Genomic DNA, 22,539 nt, shown 5'->3' on the forward strand with positions numbered 1-22,539 from the left:
AGTGCAGTAGCTTTGGAAATGTTTGTATTGTTCCTCGGTACAGCAGCATAGAAGCTGATAGGATGGTTTGTGCAGGATGTAATTGCAGGTAGAATTTACTAGCTGCTGTTTTAGATGTAAGCTTCATAAAATGGTCTGCAAACATTGTAATACTTTTCCCTGCTAATCCTGTGATTGGATCTAAGAAACATTTGTTAACAAATTTCTTTAAAATTGCATCTGACATAGAGCATCCCGATTTGTAAATGGCAGAAAACTTGTTTCTGTTTCTCTCAGAAGAATCTTCTGTTAGCTCTTCAGTCATGTGGGACTCTAATATGTATGTGGTGATGTTTCTAGAGTAATTCTGTAGTAATTGCTTTTTTTCAGCTTTCTTTTTCATGGATATAGGGAAATGTTTACCAGGAAGGTAGGAAACTACGTACATCACTGAGTTGCTCTGTGATGATGGTAACCATGAATTGGCTGCCTAGTGAGGAAGGTCATAAAAAATGTGCCCATTCCTGACTTTAAAAAAAGTCCAAACAGCAGTTCAGTTGATGGATAAGAATAGATGATAGTGTCAAGTGCTGCCCCTTATATTTTTAGGTATGCCAGTGAGCTGAATGTGAGCTAAAATAGAAAATTGTAGTACTGTGTTCTTCATTCATTTGTACTTGGCCAAAATGGAATTGATAATCATCAGACTTGTGAATGACGGATTTATGGGCCTGTGGAATGTTTTGTTTAAGGCTTTTCATCCTTTTAATTGCTAGGACAGCTGGGAATGATATTCTTTCCTAATCAAGCTTGTATTCATTAATTGGCTGATTGCACTTCAGATTTATGTTCTTAAATTTAATGGTATCTGGGTTAATACCTTGGTCTTCTAGTTCTAGCTTATTTTGTACCGTGATGTGTGGCAATGGAGGAGATTGCTTGGCAAATGACTGTTTTGTCTCTTGCATAGCACAGTACTGAGAGTCTGACACCATCTCTTTCTGGGAAGGGTGTTGTGCCACTTGAGTACCACCTGCTCTGTAAAATTTACTTACTAAGGACACCAGTGGCATGTGCACATAAATAAGCTGAGTTTTAGAAAAGGAAAATGCATGTGCATGGAATTCTTGTCTGTACTGGGAGACTTGGAAGCATCAAAATTAAGTAGCTGCACATGTATAGTAGTTATAATATGTGCATGCATCTTTATATCTTCAATAAAACAGAGTAGGAATATCAAATTTATTTTGAAGTTTTTCGACTACCTCACTGACTATGTTTGTTTAACCAAGCCCTGCATATTAAATTATTCATATTTTAATCTAAATTCATGTATTTGTGTTTCCTGAACAGTTCTGTGATTAAAAATCAGTGAATAAACCGCACATAGAAAGCAAGAAAACTAGAAATAATGCAGCTTCTCCAGACTATTTGTTTCTTCCCCTTCCTCTCATGTCTTCCCTTTTTATGTCTTTATTTTTCTAAAGAAATTTTACAGCTTTAAAAGTATTATTTAGTTATATTATAAATAGTGCTTTGCAATAATCCTTGTGTTGGTTTAAAAAATAAGATTTCTGATAAAACTGTTTTTGGTAATGCTGTCCTCAGTCTTATGCAAATCTTTAGTCATGGTCTATTAACCTGTTTTTCATGAGGTTTCACCAGGATCACTTTTACCACAACAATGTTAAATTGTTTGCTAGTGACATGCAAGAAAAGCTAAAATCACTGTGACTTTACATCTGTACAAGACTGATATGGTCAAATTACTAGTAAAGAAGGAGCTGGACAACTTGTAAAGTTTGGAGTCAGTATAGTTATTTTATATGTATCCTAAAAGATAGCCCCTCCTGAAATGAAGTGTAATACTGAAAAAAAATTGGATTTGTTGATGGAAATGAGCTAATTGGTTTTGGAGGAATAAATGTAATTAATTTTCCCTTTTCAACTAAACTGGTGATTATATTTGCAGATTGAGTAATCTTTTAGCTCATGTAAATAATTAAAAAACGGCCTTATTCTAAAGTGTTTCAGTAGTTTTAAAACAACTTCTTAATTTTAGATTAGTGAAGACCTGAAAAAGGAATTGGAAAATGAGCTCTCTTCATCAACTCCTGGCTTCAGTCTGCCTAAAGTAAGAGAACAAATGTTCTATAAGGTAAGTAGAAATTTTCAGGTTCCGCAGATCTGCATTCATTCTCTCTCTGTTAAACTTCAGTTACCAATTTTAAGTTTATTCAATACTAATAGTTAATCCAACTATCTGAATTACCTGAGACTAACAGGAGTTCCTCTACTTTGTGTGGGTGTAAGTGTAGAGGAAGAGACTGGGAAAAGGAAGGGACCTTTAAACTGCTATTAATGTCTTCCATCCTCTTCTGCTCTCTCTTGCTTTTGCCAGAAAAATGGACTTTAGTTTAAATGATTTACTTTGCCTGCCTGAAGCACTGTTCAGGGTGGACACATTCTCAAACAACTGTTGCTGAAACTAGGTTTGGTCTGATTGTATTATTCCAGAATTCATTTTGCAAGAGAACAAGGGGAGAGGAAGGAAGTTTCTAATGTAGCCCACTGATTCTTTAAAGCAAAGGTGTTTGGGTTCCAGATCTGTTAGCAAGACCTCTTGTATGTAACTTATATGAATCAAATATCTCAAGGCATCTGAAACAGAAGGCCAGCAGAAGTCCATTTTAAAATATCAGATCAGTAAGTGGTGCAAAGCTACATAAGGGGGTTAATAATCATAGATATGAACTTTGAAGTGTCTTATTTTGACTTGTTGCATGACTTCCTGTAAGTAAACAGTGCTTTCCCACCAAAATAATAATCAGCTATTCCTAAGTCAACATGTAATTTCAGAATCTTAGCGTTTTGTGTAGAGACAGTGTTAAAAGCTTTACCTGGTCTATCTTAATCTTAGGGCTGTAATCATTGTTACTGCATTATTTTGCTGTTTCGCAGTGTGGGTTTTTCTTCTTTCTCAGGTTGGACTTGCAGATGCTGTGGATCTATTTAGAACCAGAAGAGTATTTATTAAAGATGGCTTTGCATATGTGCCATTTAAGGAGATTGATGTGATTGTTTTGAATAACTTCAGAACAAAATTATCTAAAGCATTAGCGGTAAGTCAGACAAAATCTGATTTTTACAACTCTTGTTGCATTGTTTAGTGACACTCTTGGACAGTAGCCTTTGGAATTTTTAAATTTATCTGCTTCCATCTGAAGAATAGCAGAAACCCTATCAAAACTACAGGCAGCACTGAAAGAGTTCATTATAAGTTGCGAGTTCATTAATTTTAAGTGGAATTTAGCACATGATGTGCATTGTAAAGAAATTTCTGCTAGAAATTTCTGCTAAAATTGTTTCTCACAGAGAGAGTCATATGACCTTTCATTCAAAATCTTAGTCCTATATACACAACTGTTTTTTCTACTCATCTGTCTTTTCTCCCACAACATTTTACAACAGTTTTTGCTGGAACAAGTAAAGTAGTTTTTTATTGTTCTCTTTCTTTTGTCAGTAAGAACTGAAATGAGGATAAGTCAGAATATGTCAGGCAAAAGTAAAGTCTTGATGTATGAATATGTGTATCACATCTGGTAAGGACATCCATGGTAAATACTGTTATGAATGTTCTTCTTGTAGTAATTTGGTGATCAATTCAGGAATTGCTAATTTTACAATATGAGACTTCACTGGGTTTAAAAGTTGGTGACCATGTCTAATGCACATAGTATTAGTCCAAGAAAATGCGACATTGAATAACATGAAGACAGCTTAGATTGCTTTTTATAAAGGTTTTCAAAGCCTTGTGTTATGTTGCATTAATATCAAGGTTGACCATTAACGTTTAGTAAACAAAAAGTGTGAAGCAGAAATGCACTCCTTTAACAAATTAGAAAATTAGTGTGCTGGCATCTTCCTAATTTCAATATAACTGGAGTCTGTGGGATTATTTAATGTGCAATGAAAACGGCAATATTCTTATGTGAACACTTTCATTAGAACTCTTCAATACAACTGCAACTAAAGATACCCATATTTCAGTTGATGCATAATGTTCTTGCTGACAGCTGATAACATTTGTGTAGGATTTAAAAATAGTAAATGTTTTATGAAAATGTGGCCAAGTATGCAGGTTTTCTGCATCTGTTTAAACTACTTTTGGGAAACACTGTGGACTTCTGGAATTTGCCTGTTGGGTAAGTAGCTGAGAAGTCTGAAAAACAGTAGGAACTGTGGTGAGTAGGCTTCCTGGTTTTTCAGTCTGAGCAGAAATCTGCAACTTTTTGTTATGAACATACAGACTATCTTACATATGAACACAACACACCCACCATCTTACACAGTATTCATTTAATGCAGATTACTTTGTTGAAGCCAATAGCTGTTTTATAGACATCAAGTACTTCTTTATGTTATACTTTGTAGTCACGGCTCAGAAATTTGAACACTGATGAGTGAGAAAAATTATCTTCTCCAGAACTGCTGTGTTTTAAGTTATTGCAGTATTTCAGGTTGATATTAATTTTTTTGTTTTAATACATAAGCTTTGTTTCTTAAAGTTGACTGTATCTTCATGAGTAAGGGAAAAAGATTAGTGTCCTATTCCAAAGGTCCTGATTGAAGTTAGGGGATTTTAGTTCCTGACTGTTGGAAGCTCCTAAGGGACAAAATATTCTGGTTATAGATAATGGAAAGATGTTCTTTTTCAAGCATGTAGTTTTGAGGAGTCATACTTGGAGCTTTCATTAGTGGTTCAATTCTTCAAGATTAAAGCAACATGGTTTTTCCATATGGGTCATTTATGCAATGTTATTGATTGTTAGTACTTGATTTTTTTGATTGTTTTGCCTCTTGGAGCTTGTTTGGTGCTTCTCCAAACAGTCACATGCACAGGTTTTTGGAAGGAGTTATGCTTACACAGGAGTGATCTTACAATGAACGCCTGCCCTGTCTTTTCCAAGCTGTGCACCTTAAGGGGCTGTGCTTGTGCTAAAGTTGCTCTTCCTTGGTCTCCAAAGCATTGAATAATTTGGGTGGTTGCCTTGCCTTGTTACATTGCTCACTCCATTGCAGACTCACGTCACCATCTTGCATGATACAGAATGATTCTAGTTGGGGTTATAAAGGAGGAATAAAATGAGAGTGAATTGATGTGTTGACACAGCTTGGAGAGAACAGTAAATAATTCATAGGACTGACCTTTTAAAAAAGCTTTATGTTGATACTGGCAGAAATTCAGTTCAGTCAGTTATGCTTTAATCACTTCCTAGTCAAGCCTGTAAAGCACTGAGATGTTTTGTTTCATCCTTTAAAAATAAGTTTGACATCCTGACTATGGCTATTCCTTGAGGCTCAGTAATAGGGGTAGCTAATATTAAGTGAGCCTTCTCGGCAATTGCAAATGCAACTGAAGAAGTTAATGTTACATGTAAAACCAATACTGCAAAGACCTTTCTATATTCTCAGACCCATTTAGCAGTAAATAATTTCCTTATGCCATTAATGATGATTAAACTGTAGAAAGCTTAAACATTTTCTGTAACAACATGTAAGCTGTAATGTTAACTCTACAATCATTTTATAACTTAACGCAATTTAAATTCATAAAAGTTTGCTTTATGTTTTATTCATGAAGATTTCACTGTGTTTACACTAATATACAAAAATATCTCCTTGAGATATTGATCTCATATTTGAGGAAAAAAGTTTCATTTTTTATTGATTGGGGGTTTTTTGGTTTTGTTTTGGGTTTTTTTGTGTATGTGTGGTTGTTTGTTGTTGTTGGGTTTGTTTTGTGGGTTTTTGTTTTTTTTTTTTTTTTGGTTTGCCTTGGTTTGATTTTTGGGTCTTTCTTAAATCAGAAATTTCAGCGTAGTGTCATGGTTCAGACCTGCAGACCCATATCAGAGCTGTGTTGTACTCAGTACTGTTCAAAGAAGGATTGCTCCAGAGAGATCTGAAGCTGGACAGAAGGGGGAGAGGATGGAAGGAGCTGACAGATCATTATCTGCCATTGGCCTTTATGAACATTGTCTTCAAATAATTGAGAAAATTACTTAATATTACACTGACATTTGTCTGACATGTTTGAACTGGAGTTCCTGCTGGACAGCAGTTTGCCTCCACACTTCCTTCCCTGTTTGGATTAAGCACAATGGGAGGGGTGGGCAGCACCTCCCACCTGCCCCAAGTGTTGCAGCATTCGGTGTGAGCTTCCCTGTGCTATCTGATCAAGTGAGATAATGTCGCTTTTGAAGATGTGTTTAGGGTTTTTGAACTGCTTTTCTCAGTACCATTTAGTACTTAGTGTCTGATACTGATACTCTTCCTGTGTGGTTGATCAGAAAGTGTTTTACATAGAGGTTATGATTTTAGATTAAGTGCATAAAATGCTCCTTTTATTATTGAAATTACACTAGTGGTTTTAAACCTGTGTACTGGTGCTGGCAGCCCAGCAGCAGAGGCTGTAGGGGGGCTCTGTAGGAAGAGGCTGGGGCTGCCCTGTGCTGGAAACAGATGGTTCCAGCCACTTCCAATGCCCCACCACGGGGCACGGCTGAGCCCACAGCACCCTGGGCACAGTGTGTGTGAGAAAGGGCAAAACACCTGATAAAGAGAGGAAGAGGAAGCCAAAAGGAGTGAGAAGCAGCAGAGACACTCTCTCTCCATGACATTGGAGCAGGTCTCTTTGGCACCCAGGAGGAACCCACACTGGAGCAGATGGGAAGTTCCTGAAAGAACCGCAGCCTGTGGGGAACCTGTGCTTAGACATTTTAGTTTTCCTGAAGGACTGCATCTCATGGGAGACAACCCATACCAGAGCAGGGGAAATGTGAGCAGGGAGGAGGCATGGAAAGGAGCTGTTCTGGACCCACCTTAGCTGCCCCTGCCATCCACCCCCTGCGCTGCCCTGCTGAGAGGTGTGGGAGTCTGGAGTGAGGGAGTACAGTTCAGCTTGGGAGAGAGGGGAGAAAAGGCGTTGTCTTAATGTTTGTTTCTGTTTTAATTGACAGTAAATTACATTAATTTTCCCTGAGTTTGTTTTGCTTGCTGTGGTAATTGGTAAGTAGTCTCCCTGTCTTTATCAGCAGCTGGGTGGGAGTTTGACCCTTAGATTGTGGTGAGTTAACTGTGGCTGTTCTTTTATTAATTTTTTGTCACGAGGCTTGTAGATCTGAGGCTGGATATTGGAGAAAAGGAAGTTCAACACTGGTTCCAGCTCACAGTCTTGTTAGCTTCTGTGTTTCCTGGGCTTCTCTCTGAATCAGCTCTTGGATAAATTCAATAGGTGGCAATCCTATATATGGAAAAGCCCAACTCTGACTAGGATGCCTCCATCAGTGTTTGCATCAACTAGATTGAATCATTATGTCTTTTTACCTTAATGAACATTACAGTTCAGGAAATGGAATTGTTGATGTTAGCATAACTGAACTTTCCCTTCATAGTCTAATGGGAGCTTTTCAGCAGATTTATCATACTTGTATTTAAATCCTGCCCCTTTTTTGCCATCTTGAGCCTAACAATTGAAGTAACAACTTGGCTGGTCTTAGAATTATAACTCTACTGCAAAAAGTTTGCATTTGTGAAAACACTTTGTCAGAACGTTATGTGGGATCTAACCATCTGCAAGTTAAAATATATACTGGAAATAGCAGAAACAGGTACCATAAGAAATTGATTCCAATGTTAATACATACAATCTTGGTGGAACACATTTTTTCCTAATTTAATGTGTGCTTCTCTTTACTTTGAAGTATGATCTTGTATAATCTGATAAAATGTCTACAAATCAAATTGTTGGGTTTTGAGGACTTGGTGCAAAAGGCAGACCTCATGGTGTTTTCTAATTTTTGTATTTTTTTTTGATTCCTTTCCTGATTTGGCATGTAATCTTTTAAGTAGTTAGAAATGGGGATCAAGTAAGTTGTTGACTAATATTTGCAATGATTTGCCTTTTAAATATCAGTCAAATATTCTATTTCAGTTGATTTATGCTATATGTTCAAAGAAGCTGTTAATTTGAGAGAAGTAACAGCTTACATAGCACCATCTGTGAAACGTTTTCTTCCTAAAACGCTTCGGTTTTCAAGCAGTGGAGCAGAAGGCTTTATGTAGTGGTATTAATGTTGGGAAAGTATGATTGATGTTGGTCTTGTCACTTGAAATTCATTTCAGGTGTTGTGTTCCCAGTGTTAACTCAAAGTAATTCTCTGTAACATAAATGGATGATTTTTATAATATGCACATACAAGGTTAGTAAGGTAATAACTTTGGCAGGGAAAGGTAAAACGTGATTACAGTGACTTTGTCCTCTGAGTCTCAGGTGAAAGTTTGCAGTGAAAGTTTTGCAGAGAAGCAGCTGGTCTTAATTTCTGAAATATTATAAGGTCTATGGCACAGACAATGTCTTTTATTCTACTGAATGAAATATGCCTTTTATTCTACTGAATAAAATGGGGATATTTTGAGTGGGAGAAGGGATATTAAGAAAAATGATTTCAAGGGTGTGTGTGTCAAAGAAAACTGAAGCCTGTATGGGAAGTTGTTACCTGGAAGACACAGGAACTCACTGGACTTTTCTTTGTGGGCTTTTTTTTCTTTTTTTTTTCCTTGCCCCTTAATTGTCTCATTGCTGGCTGTTCTCTGAAAGATATCATTCAGTGTTTTCTCTTCTAATTGAAGTACATGTGTTCCTTCTGGAGCTCACATAGATTGCTAACATAAATTAGAAATAATATTAGAAGGCTAAATGAAATTTGACTGTATTCAGTATCTTGTCTTTCTATTTATTTTGGCTTCTTGCATCTGCTACAGAGTATAAGACATCGTTAAGCACTAACTTTGCAGCATAAACAATTGCTGTGGTTTCCACATGCTTCTGTCTGGTTTCATTTCTATGGAAATGCTTGGAATCTTCAAATCCATGTAGGTATTTCATGATAGTAAAGCTAACAAAGCAAGATTTGCAGTTTTTGGAGCACGTGAAAGGCTTGTTAAACTAAGATGTTCCCCAAATTTCAGGAAAAGCATTGAAATAGAATATATTGTTGCAAGTGGAATTTGATTTCTATGTTGTGTGACAGATGTGATAACCTGGAAACTTCTTTCAGTTAATTTGGTGCCTGTTTAATGTAATTTATTAATATGCTGCTAACAGTAGTTGGAGAATGGAGCACTATAGTCAATGAGAAAGAACTGTTATGGCGTATTCGGTTGGTAAGTAAACAAAAGTCTGTATCTCAGGATGACACTGTTACAATTTGCATGATTGTTTTCCTAGAGGCTTCTGTGTCCCACAGCCAGTTGCTACCTGATAGTTGTAGCAGTATCTGTCGGGAGTTAATTTCATCACCTGAGTTCTGGTTTAGAAAGTTTATGGAGCAGGCAAAAAGAAATGGGTTGAATCACTGAAAAGTGTGATGACTGGCTTTTCAATGACATGATTTTTTCCTCATACATTTTTCAGTGAAATATGGAGAGTGGCAGTTTTCCTGAGTAAAAGAAAGGGATTGTACATTGCAGGGACTGTAGATTGCATATGTGACATTAACATGGTTTTGCTGTTCTTATTAATGATGAAGATTGGCCAACCTTTGGGGAAGGACTAAATACTAAATTCTTTTTTCAGTCAGAAGGAAAAAATGCAAAATGACTGTCAGGAGCTCAAAACCAGACATGAAATAAATTGAACACCTCATACAAGGGGACACTTGGTTAATTAATATATAGTATCTTTCTAGAGATTGGAGTAATGATTTGAGCAGCAAGTGTAAGAGTAAAGTATGCACAAGTTTCATCTCAGCAATGCCTTTGCAAAGATGTGTTTAAAAGAAATTCTACTGTGAGATTAATTAAAATTCCCCACTAATTCTACTGATTACACAACTCAAGTGTTTTGAACTCTTTTCAGAAAAACATAGCAATATGCTTCTTGAACTTACTGAATATTTATTTTCAAAGTTTAAAATATAGATGACATGAGTATTTTTAGAAATGCTAGTCACTGTCACTGTTGCTGCAGCTGATTTCTGTGTGGTCTCATTATATGACTTTCCATTTTACTGCAGTTTCTCAAGCAAAATTTGATCTCGATGTAATTCTTCTGCAATTAATGTCTGATTTGCATATTTATGCTAGAAAGGAAGTGGACTTTTTATAGTTATTGTAAATGAAGATTGTCAGAGTATTTTTTTCCAGAAATAGGAAAGCAAGGTATGTTTCAGAGGCACTATAGTTGATCAGAATTTTTAGAATAAAATCAAACCCTGGTATCTTCTGGGCAGTCTGTACAGGCTGTCATTGAAATCTCTGGAGTCTGTCTTCCTGAAATATTAGAAACATGATTTAATTAGGCTGCAAATATGAGCTGGAATAGTTAAACTTGGCTCTGGTAGCATTAGGCCTGTTGGTGTACCCTGTCTGGCCCTCTCCCTTTCCGGCTGTGACTTCGTTTTGCTTCTCTAGCTTGTGAAAAAGCAGATCCTTATTTGGACGATGGGTTGTCTCCAGGAAGGCATCAGATGCCTCTGCATTGCCTGTACTCTGCTGCCAGGCTCCTATTGCATTATCACTTTACTCCTAGTGGCCAGCAACTTCCCTGCCTCTGGAGGGTACTGCTTATATCCTTGACTATCTTGACTGTGGGGATACATTTTAAAGCTGGGTAATCAGTGTCTTATGCTCAGCTGATTCTGATTGGTAGGTGGATTTGTGGTTTCTTTTGATTGAATTGTCTCAGGTTAATTAATAGTTCATTCTTGGTTTTTTTCCCTAAATTCTTGAATTTGTGACCTGCAGGACATAGTGCCTTACTGATGCAAACTACTTTTCACTGGGGAACATAATTCCAAGTTAATTTTCCATTCCTTTTTGAGGAGCATAGTCTTATATTTCCATGAGAGGTGTACTGTATTGTATCTGCATATGCAGTTATCTCATGTGGTCTGTTCAGCCTGAAGAACAAGGTACAGACCCAAAGCTGGGTGTTCAAACATTTCTGAGTTAGCTTTCCTTAAGAGAGGGGTCGGTGCTCCACCTTTACAGGTCTACTGTAATCTGTCAGTCTTTCAAGCCTGTCTGGACTTACAAGCACTGGAGTCCTGAAAGATGACAGTAGCTTCATGTGAAGCACTTTGACATTGATGTGAACTGAAATTTCTTTGTCTGAGGTGGTGTTCTTTTCTCTCGAGGTATGTAAGAAGGAGGTGGTCTAGTAGCAATAAACTCTCTATAAGATTAGGCATGTCTATATGGCCTCACCTGGGCTGCTTTTTGTTATTCCTTGGATCTTCTAGTACTGTGAAATAGAAAACCAGGAGTGGTTTTCCATAGATTCTGTGTGAGTTATGTACCTTGGGTAGCATGTCAGGTGTAACTATGTATGTGAATGATTTTGTCATCTGTCTCATGATGCCTCATCTGTTTAAGGGAGGAGGCACAAAAGTACTGTAATTTTACTAAAAAGTATCTATTTTTATAGCAAAAATGGATTTTTAAAGGTGGCAATATATTTATTCAACATCCCTGGATAACAGGGAAGCCTCCAGCTGTAAGTGAAATTTTGTAAAATCTTGCATGTGCTCTGCAGATTTTGGGAAGGGCACTGAATTAGCTGTTCAGTGTCTGAGTTGTAGAAAGGCTGAAAATGAGATGAAGTATCAGGGAAAAACAGACCAATGAAGATACTCAGTTTCAATTTACATGTAGCTTGTGAAAGATCTTTTTAACTTTACATTTTTTTCTGTATTTATGTAAACAACTTTGGTTTTATGTAAATGCTTGTATTTTTCTGTTTGTAAGGATTGATGTTTAATTTAAATAATGTGTAGTCTTGAACAAATATCAGAAAGCAAAGGTCTTTTTATTAGCATCTGTCACAAGTTAAGCAAAATGACATGGTTTATTAATGACCACAGCCTTTGTTTATAGAGGTACATATGAAAGAAATGGATTAAATTTGGATGTAGTGCTTAGAACTTCTTAAGTAATAGAAAACCCCCTGAGTTTCCCCTGTTATTTTCCTAGTTATGCTGCCAAAGTGAGGTGAAGGTTGTTTTGTTACCAGCTTTCTTAATCCCAAACATTATTCTTTTTACTCCATCGTTCTGATTTATAGACAATAAAAATAAATAATGGTAAAAAAGGTGGAAATCCCAACACATCATCTCCCACCCCCTCTCTTTAAAATAAGTGTGAATCAGGAGAATCCTCCTTGGGGAACATGAAAATGTTGAATTACTTTTTTTGAAAGTGGGTAGAATCCCACCACTTGTCAAAGTGTATAAGTAAAACTATTAATCACTTCTTACTCCAGATGACAGGCTTTTAAAGTAATTTTTGGAAGTTTAGTCTCCCAGGCACTATTGTAGAATGCTAGGCATGTAACACCCCGTGGTGAAAGGAAGCAAATACCTGTTTCTCAGTAAAAGCTGATCATATTGCATGAACAAGTAAGTAAAAGAAATGTGACAGGAGGATGTAGGCTAAAGAATAAGAGCTATGAATTAAATTAGGATCTATTTAAATTTAAAATCAGTCTCTTATCTGTCACACACAATAACATTTTGCCTTGTTAGATGTTTTAATAAGTAGAATTTAAAAACCAGATTACAATATGCCTCTAAACTTTACTGAAATTCTTTCTCTAGATTGTTTCCACTGAACAAAGGAAAATCTTGGGGTTAATCTGCTTTTAAATTTGCTATGTTGTTTGTTGTTCCTGTATAAGAAACAAGGGTCAGAGAGGAGACATCTTGGTGCTTGTAGTTACTTTCTCTTTCCTCCCTGTCAGTAGTTTTATCACTCACAGTACAACTAGCCAATTTTAGAGTAACCAGTTCTAAATAGTAAGTCCATTGGACTTTTGATCTGAAGCTGTTTCAGGAGGAATAAAGAGGGGAGTGCTGTGGATCGTCTGATGATCTGTATTTGCCTAAATTTAGTCTGGGGAATACCCCCTGATTTTCATTATTCTTATTTGCACTTCCTAGTGGAAAATTGTTAGGCACTTCTATTCATCTATATATTTTTCATGTGTTGTAGGATAATGCTGTTCAAGCCTGTAATGAGAACAGGGAGATGATGGAAGTAATAATTACAGAGGCAGTAATAAAAAATTCCTCCGAGCTGTCTGGTTTTGAAACTTGCACTATGTTTATATCAGTGACTTTGGGAATATATAATGGCTCCAAGATTATGGGTAATTCATGTGAAATTAAGTCCACAGCCTAGTACCTGGCTCTTTAAAGAGCTGAATTTTTTCGTGAGTGGATGTGGAATACTTGAATTTAGTTGTTGCAAGGAAGAATACATAACAGAGCCTGTGCTCTGCTGCTGAGGGATTGAGAAGTGGCTGTGGAGGAGAGGAGAATGAAAGCTCCTGGCCCTCCCTGCACAGGGTGTTCTGCCAGCATTGCTGACAAATCTGTGCAGAAGCTGTAGGGGGGGGATGTCATTATAAGCATTTATTTCAGGTGGAAGCCTTTTCTGTTCCACAAGCATGAATGTTACGAGCAGGAGAAGGATATGAGATATTTGCAAGAAATAAATTAATTTTCTCTTCTTTTTCATAACCTTCTTTGCCTGCGTCACAGTGTCTTGAAGCCAAAGAGAACCTCTAGGGTAAAGAAAAGAACATTTGTTTATATATGTGTGTTGGGTGTTTTTTATTTTTAATGTAATTTTTCTTTTAAAGCCATGGTTCACCATAGAAATTTACTACTTTGTGTAGCAGATGGTGACATATTTTCATCTGACAAGTGATTACTCTGAGCTCAGGATTAGTTCAACTTTTTTCCATACATTTTTTTCCAAATGTTGGGTCTCACTATTGAAATCTAAGTCATAATCATCAAGAAATTTCCTGGCCACAGATGCAAGTTCCTTCAACCACTTAAATGGCATAACAAAAGCAACCATAGTGGGATTGTGTATCTGAGTTTAATCTTTTTGACTTCTAATTATGCGATTCTGTTGCTTAAACTTTTAGTATAACCATTGCACTCAGAATTTGGTGTAGTTCACATATAAGCAAACAGTAGGCTCAATGTGCCTCAAAGTGCCCTGGCAGCATCTGGGGCTGTATCAACAGAAGTATGATAGAAGTAGGTAGGTAAAAGTGAGGAATTCCCCCTTTACTTGACTTGTGTCACTAGACCACATCGAGAATATTACATCTGGCTTGGGGGCTCCCAGTGCAGGAAAGATGCTGATGAACTAAGGCAAGTTCAGTAGAATTCTACCCTCTACATTTTCTGCCTGTCTTTACTGACAAAATTGAACCTACTGTTTACCAGATGGTCAGGTCTTTTGCAGATCATCTGCTCTCCGGTGAGTTGGCCACCATCCTGTACCAATGCAGGGATTTATTTTGTCAGAAGTATGGGACTTTTCAGTTGTGCTTGGTGAATTTCATGGGGTTTGTGTTAGCTCAATCCCCCACCCTGTTTACATCCCCTGACTGGCAGCACTGTTCTTTGGTGCATTATCTGCTTTCCCCACACTGGTGTTTATGAACCTGATGAAGATGTATTTTGTCTCCTCAGGGTAATTGGTAAAGATATTAAAGAGCATAGCTCTCAGGATGGGCACTTGGGGAATGCTACTTGTAATTATCCTCCAGCAGTGTACAAAATATTAGCCACTACCCTTTGAGCCTCCTGACTGTTTTTCATTAGGAGCTGTTGGTTTGTTTTGTTCTCAGTAAGAAAGGCAGGCAGACTCAGTAAAGTATTGCTTAAAATGCTGTATGATATGATAAAGAGGGGCTAGTATTGATGATTCCCTTTGGGTTCTGGGAACTTAAAAGAGCCACCAACCATGGCACATCTCACTGTGCAGATTGTGTATATGAAAAGTTATCCCATTTTGGTATTTTGAACCCTTATAGGATTTTCTGCTTGTTTCTACATGTCCACATGAGAATTTGTTGCCTGCCACACTTGTAAACAAAGACAAGGACATTCAAATGGTGCCGTTGGAGGTGGGAGTTACCCACACACACTGCTTCATTACCATTAGCCACAAAAATTTGTCCCACAGAGAAAGGGATATGAGTGGCACAACACAGGCTGGAAGGGCAGGTTACACACGCAGTATAGCAGAGCTCAGGCTTGAACCTACTCAAGTTTACTGTTACTGGAATCCCTGTCTTCTTTCTGGTACAATGGTCTAATAGTTTAACCCAGGCTCTTTCCTGGTAACCAGATGTAACTAGGGAGGGGCTTGTCTCCTAGGTATTCCTCACCCATTCTTTACCCTCCCATGGGACAAGGGACAGGAGACAAGCAGTTTAGCTCTCTTCGGTTTCCGGTGAAGGTGGAGGGCAGACATCTCCCTGCTGCTGCTTGGTCCCTTATCAGAGCCACACAGAAAAGCGGGGAAGGGGAGTGAGTGAGACTTCCCGTGTGGGAGAAAGGAGCTAGTTTTTCTTCTAAGAGTGGCAGCGGGATTGCGTTGTACTGGTTTACTCGGTGGGGAGGGTGGGGGTTGGGGTGTTCTTTTGTACCCATTGTTTGGGGTTTTTTTGTTTTGTCTCCTTGTTGACCCTGTTTTTCCTTTTTCCTCCCCTTTCCCTCTCTTTATCGTGAGTGCAAATTGTATTCATATAACTGTAGACATTTAGTGAATATACATATATATACTCGCTTAGCTTCTTTCAAGTTTTTTTTCCCCTCCCCATTCCTTTTCCCTGCTTTGAGGATTGGGGAAAAAGGTGGGGGGGGGGCGGGCAGGCAGGACGAAATCAAGACATGGTCTTCTGGTTAGGATCACTACAGTGTTCCAACAGCTTTTAACCCATCTAGTAGACAACCTGGCCTATAAAGTTGCAGATGGGATTCAGGGATCCCTTATCAAAAGTGTTGTTAAAGCTAAAGCAGATGACATCTGCTGTTCTTTAGTAACAGATCTACATGTTTTTGTCTCAGAAGGCAACCAGGTTGGTTAAAAATAAGGAAGTTAAAAGTGTATTCTAAGAATACTTGCTCTGTGACTTTCCCAGAGTCTGAAGTGAGACTGTCTGGCCTGTTCTTCCCCACTCATCCATATTGCTGTATTAGAAGATGGATGCAAGACTTGCCTTCAAGTCATCAGGAGCCTCTCCTGATTGCGGTGGCCTTTCAGCTTATAACTTCAGCTGTCTCAGCACCCTCAGGTACATCCCGTCAAGTTTCACAGACTTGCACAAGAGATTTTTGGTAGATCCCTTATTCAATCCTTTCTGACTACTTGGTAGTCCTTTACTTCCTTGAATAGTCTTTATAAGGCATAAATTGTCTGGAAACTTGTCAGTAAAGATGAGCAGAAAATGTAGAGGTTAGGGTCACTCTCAAACTTGCATTTATCTCTTATTTGTAGCAGTACTCTTAGAAGCTGGAATACTTAAGATCTAATTTATTTCTATTTACTTCCTGAAATTTGAAAAGTCAATATGTAATATTCCTTTTTTTTTTGTTTACTCTGTCCTATCACTTGGTGAGTGTAATTAACACTTTTAGTATTCCTTGGAAATGGTACAGCAATTATGCTTTATTAGCTGCTTAATTGGACTCAAACAAAAGTTTTCTGTATTTGCAGGATTAAAAAGATGAAGTGTAGAAACTTCAAAATACTTTTGGGTAATTCTGTCAGCTTTCAAGTTAGATTTTATTTTTTTTCCCCCTGAAGTCTTTATTCAGCTCTTTAAAATGAGCTCTGCAAAAGCATTGTTTTCTGTGTTGGGCTTGAATTCCAGTAAACTTTCGTTCTCAGAAAAGCAAACTGAGACGAAATACCAAAATTCAAATGCTTTGGCTCCAGGTTGCAGCAGCTCCACATCTTACATCATGCGATTGAATTGGACATTTTGCCTACTGAGTGGTTTGGAGCAGCTTTATCGGTTTCACGTTTTGTGAGCGGCCTCTCTGTGAGCTGCGGCGGCAGGTTTGGTTCTGGGCAGCGCACAGGTGATGGGTGAGGCTGGGGAGGCAGTTCTGTCTGGCCACTGCCTCTACTGTGGCTGATGCTGGAGCTCAGGTGATGAGTGAGGCTGGGGAGGCAGTTGTGGCTGGCCACTGCCTCTGCTGTGGCTGATGCTGGAGCTCAGGTGATGAGTGAGGCTGGGGAGGCAGTTGTGGCTGGCCGCTGCCTCTGCTCTGGCGGATGCTGGAGCTGCCAGCGCGTTTCCCTCGCGGCTCGCGGGGTGCGTGTCCCGGTGCCATTCCCGATCCGAGGCTGTCGCTGCAGCTCCGGCCGCGGCCAGCGGAGGGCGCCGCGGGACCGCGGGACGCAGGGACCGCTCCTGCTGTGGATAACCCAGGGCTGTCTGCGGGAGGAGGTGGGACACGGCACTGAGCTCTCAGTTCTTCTAAACAGACATGTTTTGTGTTCGGACTAATGCAGAATGTATGTAAATGAGGTTGATTTTATCCCCTTGGTAGGCACTAAATGCAAATAAGAGTTTCACTAAATGTGATCAATTTTTACTTCTGTAGTTCCCCTGTATCTGTCAGTATGAACTAATAAGCAAAAGTTAAGAAGTGATCAACATTTAAAAATTTTGATGATTTTAAGATGACATTATGCTCATGAATCTGCTTGCATGTCATTCAGAGTTACTGGCTTTCTATGTATTTGTGATGTGTAGCTCATTCTAATTTTCATCTGGTGTATTCAAAGTATTCAGTGTTTGAGGTAATATCCATGTAAGGCCCAACACCTTTCATTTTCACAAAGAGGCACTTCACCTCTGTCTCTGACATCCACTGCCACTTAAGTTGTTTTTCACTGTGTCATATCTGTAAAGTACTCCAGAGGAAGAAAGCAATGTGTACGTGGACTGTATACCTGAATGAACATAGACTACCAGTTGTTATGACTTTATACGTTAATCTTCCAGTTATCAGACTTCATTCCATAAGGTTTAGCATCAGCTAAACCTAGTATCTGACCACAAATGAGAAATTAGATTTTTCTCATTATCATTGAGACTGCATAATATTGATTTTTGTGGTCAATTTCTGTTCTTATTTTCTGTCCTTAGTCTTGGTTAATTTTATTTCTGAGATCATTGTATTCTTACCAAATGGACACTAGTTTCTTTTTTTAATAATATAAGTTAAAAGATTTGTATCTTCTTCAGAAGATGAGTGATTCTTCTCCCAGAATACTTTTTTACCAGCTACTGCTGATCCTGGAAGATAATATTATTTGGACTTATCCAAAAACCAGAAAACTGCTCCTAATAACTAACTGCTCATTTGTTTTGAAAACTACTTTTATTTTCATGTCTTTTCACCTTTATGAGATTATTACTTGGTCATTTCCCTTCAACATCCTTTCAGTTTCTGTCCAGTCTTCTGTAGCATGAACACTGTGGATGTATTGTCATCAGTGGACAGCTGGCTGTAAGAGTCATCCTGTGTTTAGAGCTTTGTTCTTGGCCATGATGTGGTTATATTCATCACACCTAACCTTAATCTGAGTAGTATTCTAATTTATGATCTCTGTGTGTTTGATTTTTCCTGCAAATGTTACATATTGGATCTCTGTAGATACTAGCTGCATATTTAGAGTAATGTCCTGCATTTCATAGGATCATAGAATTGATTGGGTCGGAAAAGACCTCTGAGATCATCAAGTCCAACCCTTGGTCCAACTCCAGTCCCTTTACCAGATCATGGCACTCAGTGCCACGTCCAGTCTCATCTTAAAAACCTCCAGGGATGGAGAATCCACCACTTTCCTGGGCAGCCCATTCCAATGCCTGATCACCCTCTGTGTAAAGAATTTCTTCCTAATATCCAACCTAAGCCTTCCATGGTAGAGCTTAAGACCATGATGTTGTATGAATAGCACAGCCCATTCCTGATGCTCTGGACCCACAGTGATTCTATTTCCAATCCCAGATTTTTATACTTATCAGCACTGCTATGAAATTGCATGTCAGGTTCCTTGTAGGAAAGACATTATTTCAAGTTTTAGCTAATATCACATGGATACATCTAAAACTTTTTGAAGGGAGAATGTAACATCTTACAATCTTATTTCCCCCAGGCTTTTGTTCTGTTTGAATTCTGTTCATTGTCAGATCTACCTTATGTTGAGTTGTGTGTTCCCTGCCTGGCAACAAATCCAATTCTGCAGCAAGCTTAAAAAAAACCAAAACACAACTCTATTATAGTCTACAATAAAAATAAATAAATAAATGAACCACACTGCTTACTCTTGGTAGAGCCACAGCCTTAGAATAAAGTTATGCTTAGGTGGTAACTGTGCAGCTCACTGCAGAGGTCACAGAATTAGTGATGTGTGGCTCTTTTACCTTCAGCTCCATATCTGTGTTATGCCATGCTATGACTGATAACTCTGAGAAGTAGGTAGAAATAGTAAAAAATGCAGTTTCATGTCTAACATAGTGGTTTTGTCCCTAGGATTTGTGGTGGTATCTCTAGTGAAGGCAGTCTGTGTTTAGCATGAGTGGAGGCAAGTACATTCTGGACATGATTCTACATATTATTACTTTTCTGCATGTGCTTTTGAATATATTGCAAGCATGGTTCAGATTTGCTTCTACTTCTGCTCAAGTCTACCTGATTTAAAAGGCAATATAAATTCAGGTTGTCCCACACATCAAGAACAGACTCAAACCCTGTTACTGCAGATGTTCTAGCTGGTAAACCAATGAAGTAGAGGATTGAGTAACAAAATACATCAGTTTGGAATGTATTTATCTGCTTCTACAGTTGTCTGCTCTTGTGGCAAGGGAAAAAGCAATAAAAAATATCCTTGAAAAATATCTGACATGTTTTCTGACATAATTTGTCTGTGAGCAGCGCTTGCTATATAGCTCAGTTTTGCTGTTTTCCTCCTGTAACAAAGTTTCCTCCTGCAGTTTGTAACAGCCTTTCTCAAGGTAATAAAAGTAATGAGCTGTGGTACTTCCTCAGTAGTAGAGATCCCACTTTATAAATCCTAACCCTGTTAGTGATACCTTTGTGATAAGAGTTCTTGTCTGTGTTTTCAAGTTAGCTACCTGCATTTATAAGCCTGTTTGTGAAGTTTCAGTCAGAATAGCAGTGAGCAGTTTACACTTTATGTACTGCATTGAATTGAAAATAGAGTTTAATCAACTCTCTTACAATCCACTTATGCATCATTAGACTGGAAGGCCCCACAGGTGACATCTGCTTAGAAACAGGCACCTGTTTAAAAAAAGCAAAAGATATCTGAAGGTACTTTGAGCACTGGAAAAGATTTTTTTTCATGCCCTTTGCTGACCATAGACTCATGAAACTTCAAGTCTTTAATGAAGGACAGTGTCAGGTATGCTTACTATGTTATTAGAAAGTTAAATTTTATTTATCTGCAAGATGAAGTGAAAGGTCTTTGGTATACAAAGTGATTCTAAACCAATCCTAGAACTGCATTGTATGAGTTAAAACAAAGATATTCCAAGTTTTGCCTGCTAGTCCTAATAAATTATTCTTTTTCTTACAAAAAAGGTTAATTGCTATTTGTTGATGTATCAGTACATTTAAATGCTTTTAATCACTAACTGAAAGAGTTACATGGGTTATATATATTTTAAATGTTATCTCAAACTTGAATTAAAAGAATATGTAAAATGAGGGAAAGGAAACAGACCTGTGAGTGTAGTCACTGAGTTTACTATACTGTTAATTAAAGTTGAGGGTATGTATTACTGCTCTGATCAGATGGTCATTGTGGAGGAGGCATATTCATTACTGTTTGAATAGTGAAGTTCTGAATGTGTCAGTCCTGAAAAAAACTTCGCCTCAGTAACGAACAAGGTGAATGGTGAAACTGGTTTACATTTGTCTTTGTTTATTGTATGTTTTCAAGTTACTTATGAATTCTGAGTACTTTTCTCAAAAAGGTGAGGATTTGCCCAGTCTTCATTAGATTACGTAAGTAATTAAAAATTCTCAGGAACACATAAAGAAAATTAAAACCAAACTGAATATCTGAAACAAAGTTTATGGGATTTTGATAGAGATTCTTGTTTGTTTGGTGCCTAATAGGCTGTGCTGTAAAGCACTGCTTTTTGTTTTGAGTGGAAGATTTTTGTTTGTTTTTGGCAGGTGTGCTTCCTAAGTGTATTTGGTTAACCATTAGGACTGTGTAAAAAATAGTTGCATTTGTATTGAAAACAGATATGGGAATTGACAGATTCTTGCTTCTGAGTATTTGGTGATATGTGAAAATTAAGCATGCTATTTTAAACATGTATGCTATGTTCAAAAAGACCCTCAGATGTTTTACCTGATCCCTTAGTAGGTTTTGAAATGTGATATTTGAGTTAAGCAATGATGTTTTAGACAGAATATTTTGGTTTGGATTTTAAATTTTATTATCTCTAGACTTGACTGATTAGCTTGTAAAACTTGTGTTCTTTCACGTGTGTATTTCTACCCAGAAACACTGATGGAATTCTATGACTTTCCTTGCATGTTGCTTTTGACCTCTCTGACCTGTTTTGACCCTTGTTTGGTGCAAGGTTGGCATGTCTTGCTATCCAGTTGTATTACCATAGTGACATTATTCTTGAAAAATCTTAATCCTTCAGGTGGTTACTTAACTCTATTGAAAAGTGCTTTATAAATTGCTAGCTCAAAAGTGAGACAAATGCTCCTACAATATCATTTTGTGCTATAAATAAAGGGGGACTGGTTTGATGAAAATTGTTATCCTTGTCTTTATCCAAGTTTCAGACTGTCTCAGACAAACTAAGTTACTGGTAGCCTGTGTTCATTCAGGTGTACAGTCCATGTACACGTTGCTTTCTTCCTCTGGAGTACTTTACAGATATGACACTCAGTGAAGAACAACTTAAGTGGCAGTGGATGTCAGAGACAGAGCTGAAGTGCCTCTTTGTGAAAATGAAAGGTGTTGGGCCTTACATGACAGAAAACTACCTCTTGCTGGGTGGTACAAGAGAGCTGTCCATCTTTAATACTCTACTTCACTGGTAGTCAGGTTTTTGTACTTTGCGTTTATATATACATTATTTCATGGAAGAATGTAGTAAAAGATAAATTAATTGGTAAAATAATAACAAAAGTACAATTGTAAAATCTGCATGACAGCTTACCATTAATATGTCTTTTTGAGCACAGAATTGAAAGCATTGAAATCTCTTAAATGAAACACTGCACACTGGTTTTGATTTACTTTCTTCATTGTCCATCCAGGCTGCACCACGTGGTAGGGTTGGGTAAAGAAATTGGGAATTCAGGAGTGAAGTTGAGCTTGGGAAGAAGAGGAGGTTTATGGCACAGTGACATTTTGTTTTCTCTCTGTTTCTCACCATCCAGATCTATTTTAATTGTCAATGCATTACCTTACTTTCCCCAAGTTGAATCTCTTTTGCCCACAATGGTAGCTGATAAGTGACTCATGAGGTTTTTGATCTATTTTCTCCCACCTTCCTGTTGAGAAGGGGGAAGTATGTGAATGGCTGGGTGGGATTTTGGCCCTTAGCCAAGGCCCAGCCACCAAACGCTTCTATGACCAACTTGCACATACTGTCAAGAAGAGAGGGTCACATCA

General features: G+C 37.9%; 1 protein-coding gene across 1 annotated transcript in view; it reads left to right on the plus strand.

Moving 5' to 3' along the window:
• The window catches only part of PRIM2 (DNA primase subunit 2), a 98,058-nt gene that overhangs the window by 19,979 nt on the left and 55,540 nt on the right, over positions 1-22,539 (plus strand). The window contains exons 5-6 of the mRNA XM_071548498.1: positions 2,042-2,137; positions 2,964-3,101. Of these exons, the coding sequence (XP_071404599.1) occupies positions 2,042-2,137; positions 2,964-3,101 (234 nt within the window). The remainder of the gene's footprint in view (positions 1-2,041; positions 2,138-2,963; positions 3,102-22,539) is intronic.

This window comes from Pithys albifrons, chromosome 2, assembly GCF_047495875.1.
Source record: "Pithys albifrons albifrons isolate INPA30051 chromosome 2, PitAlb_v1, whole genome shotgun sequence".
NCBI lineage: Eukaryota > Metazoa > Chordata > Aves > Passeriformes > Thamnophilidae > Pithys > Pithys albifrons.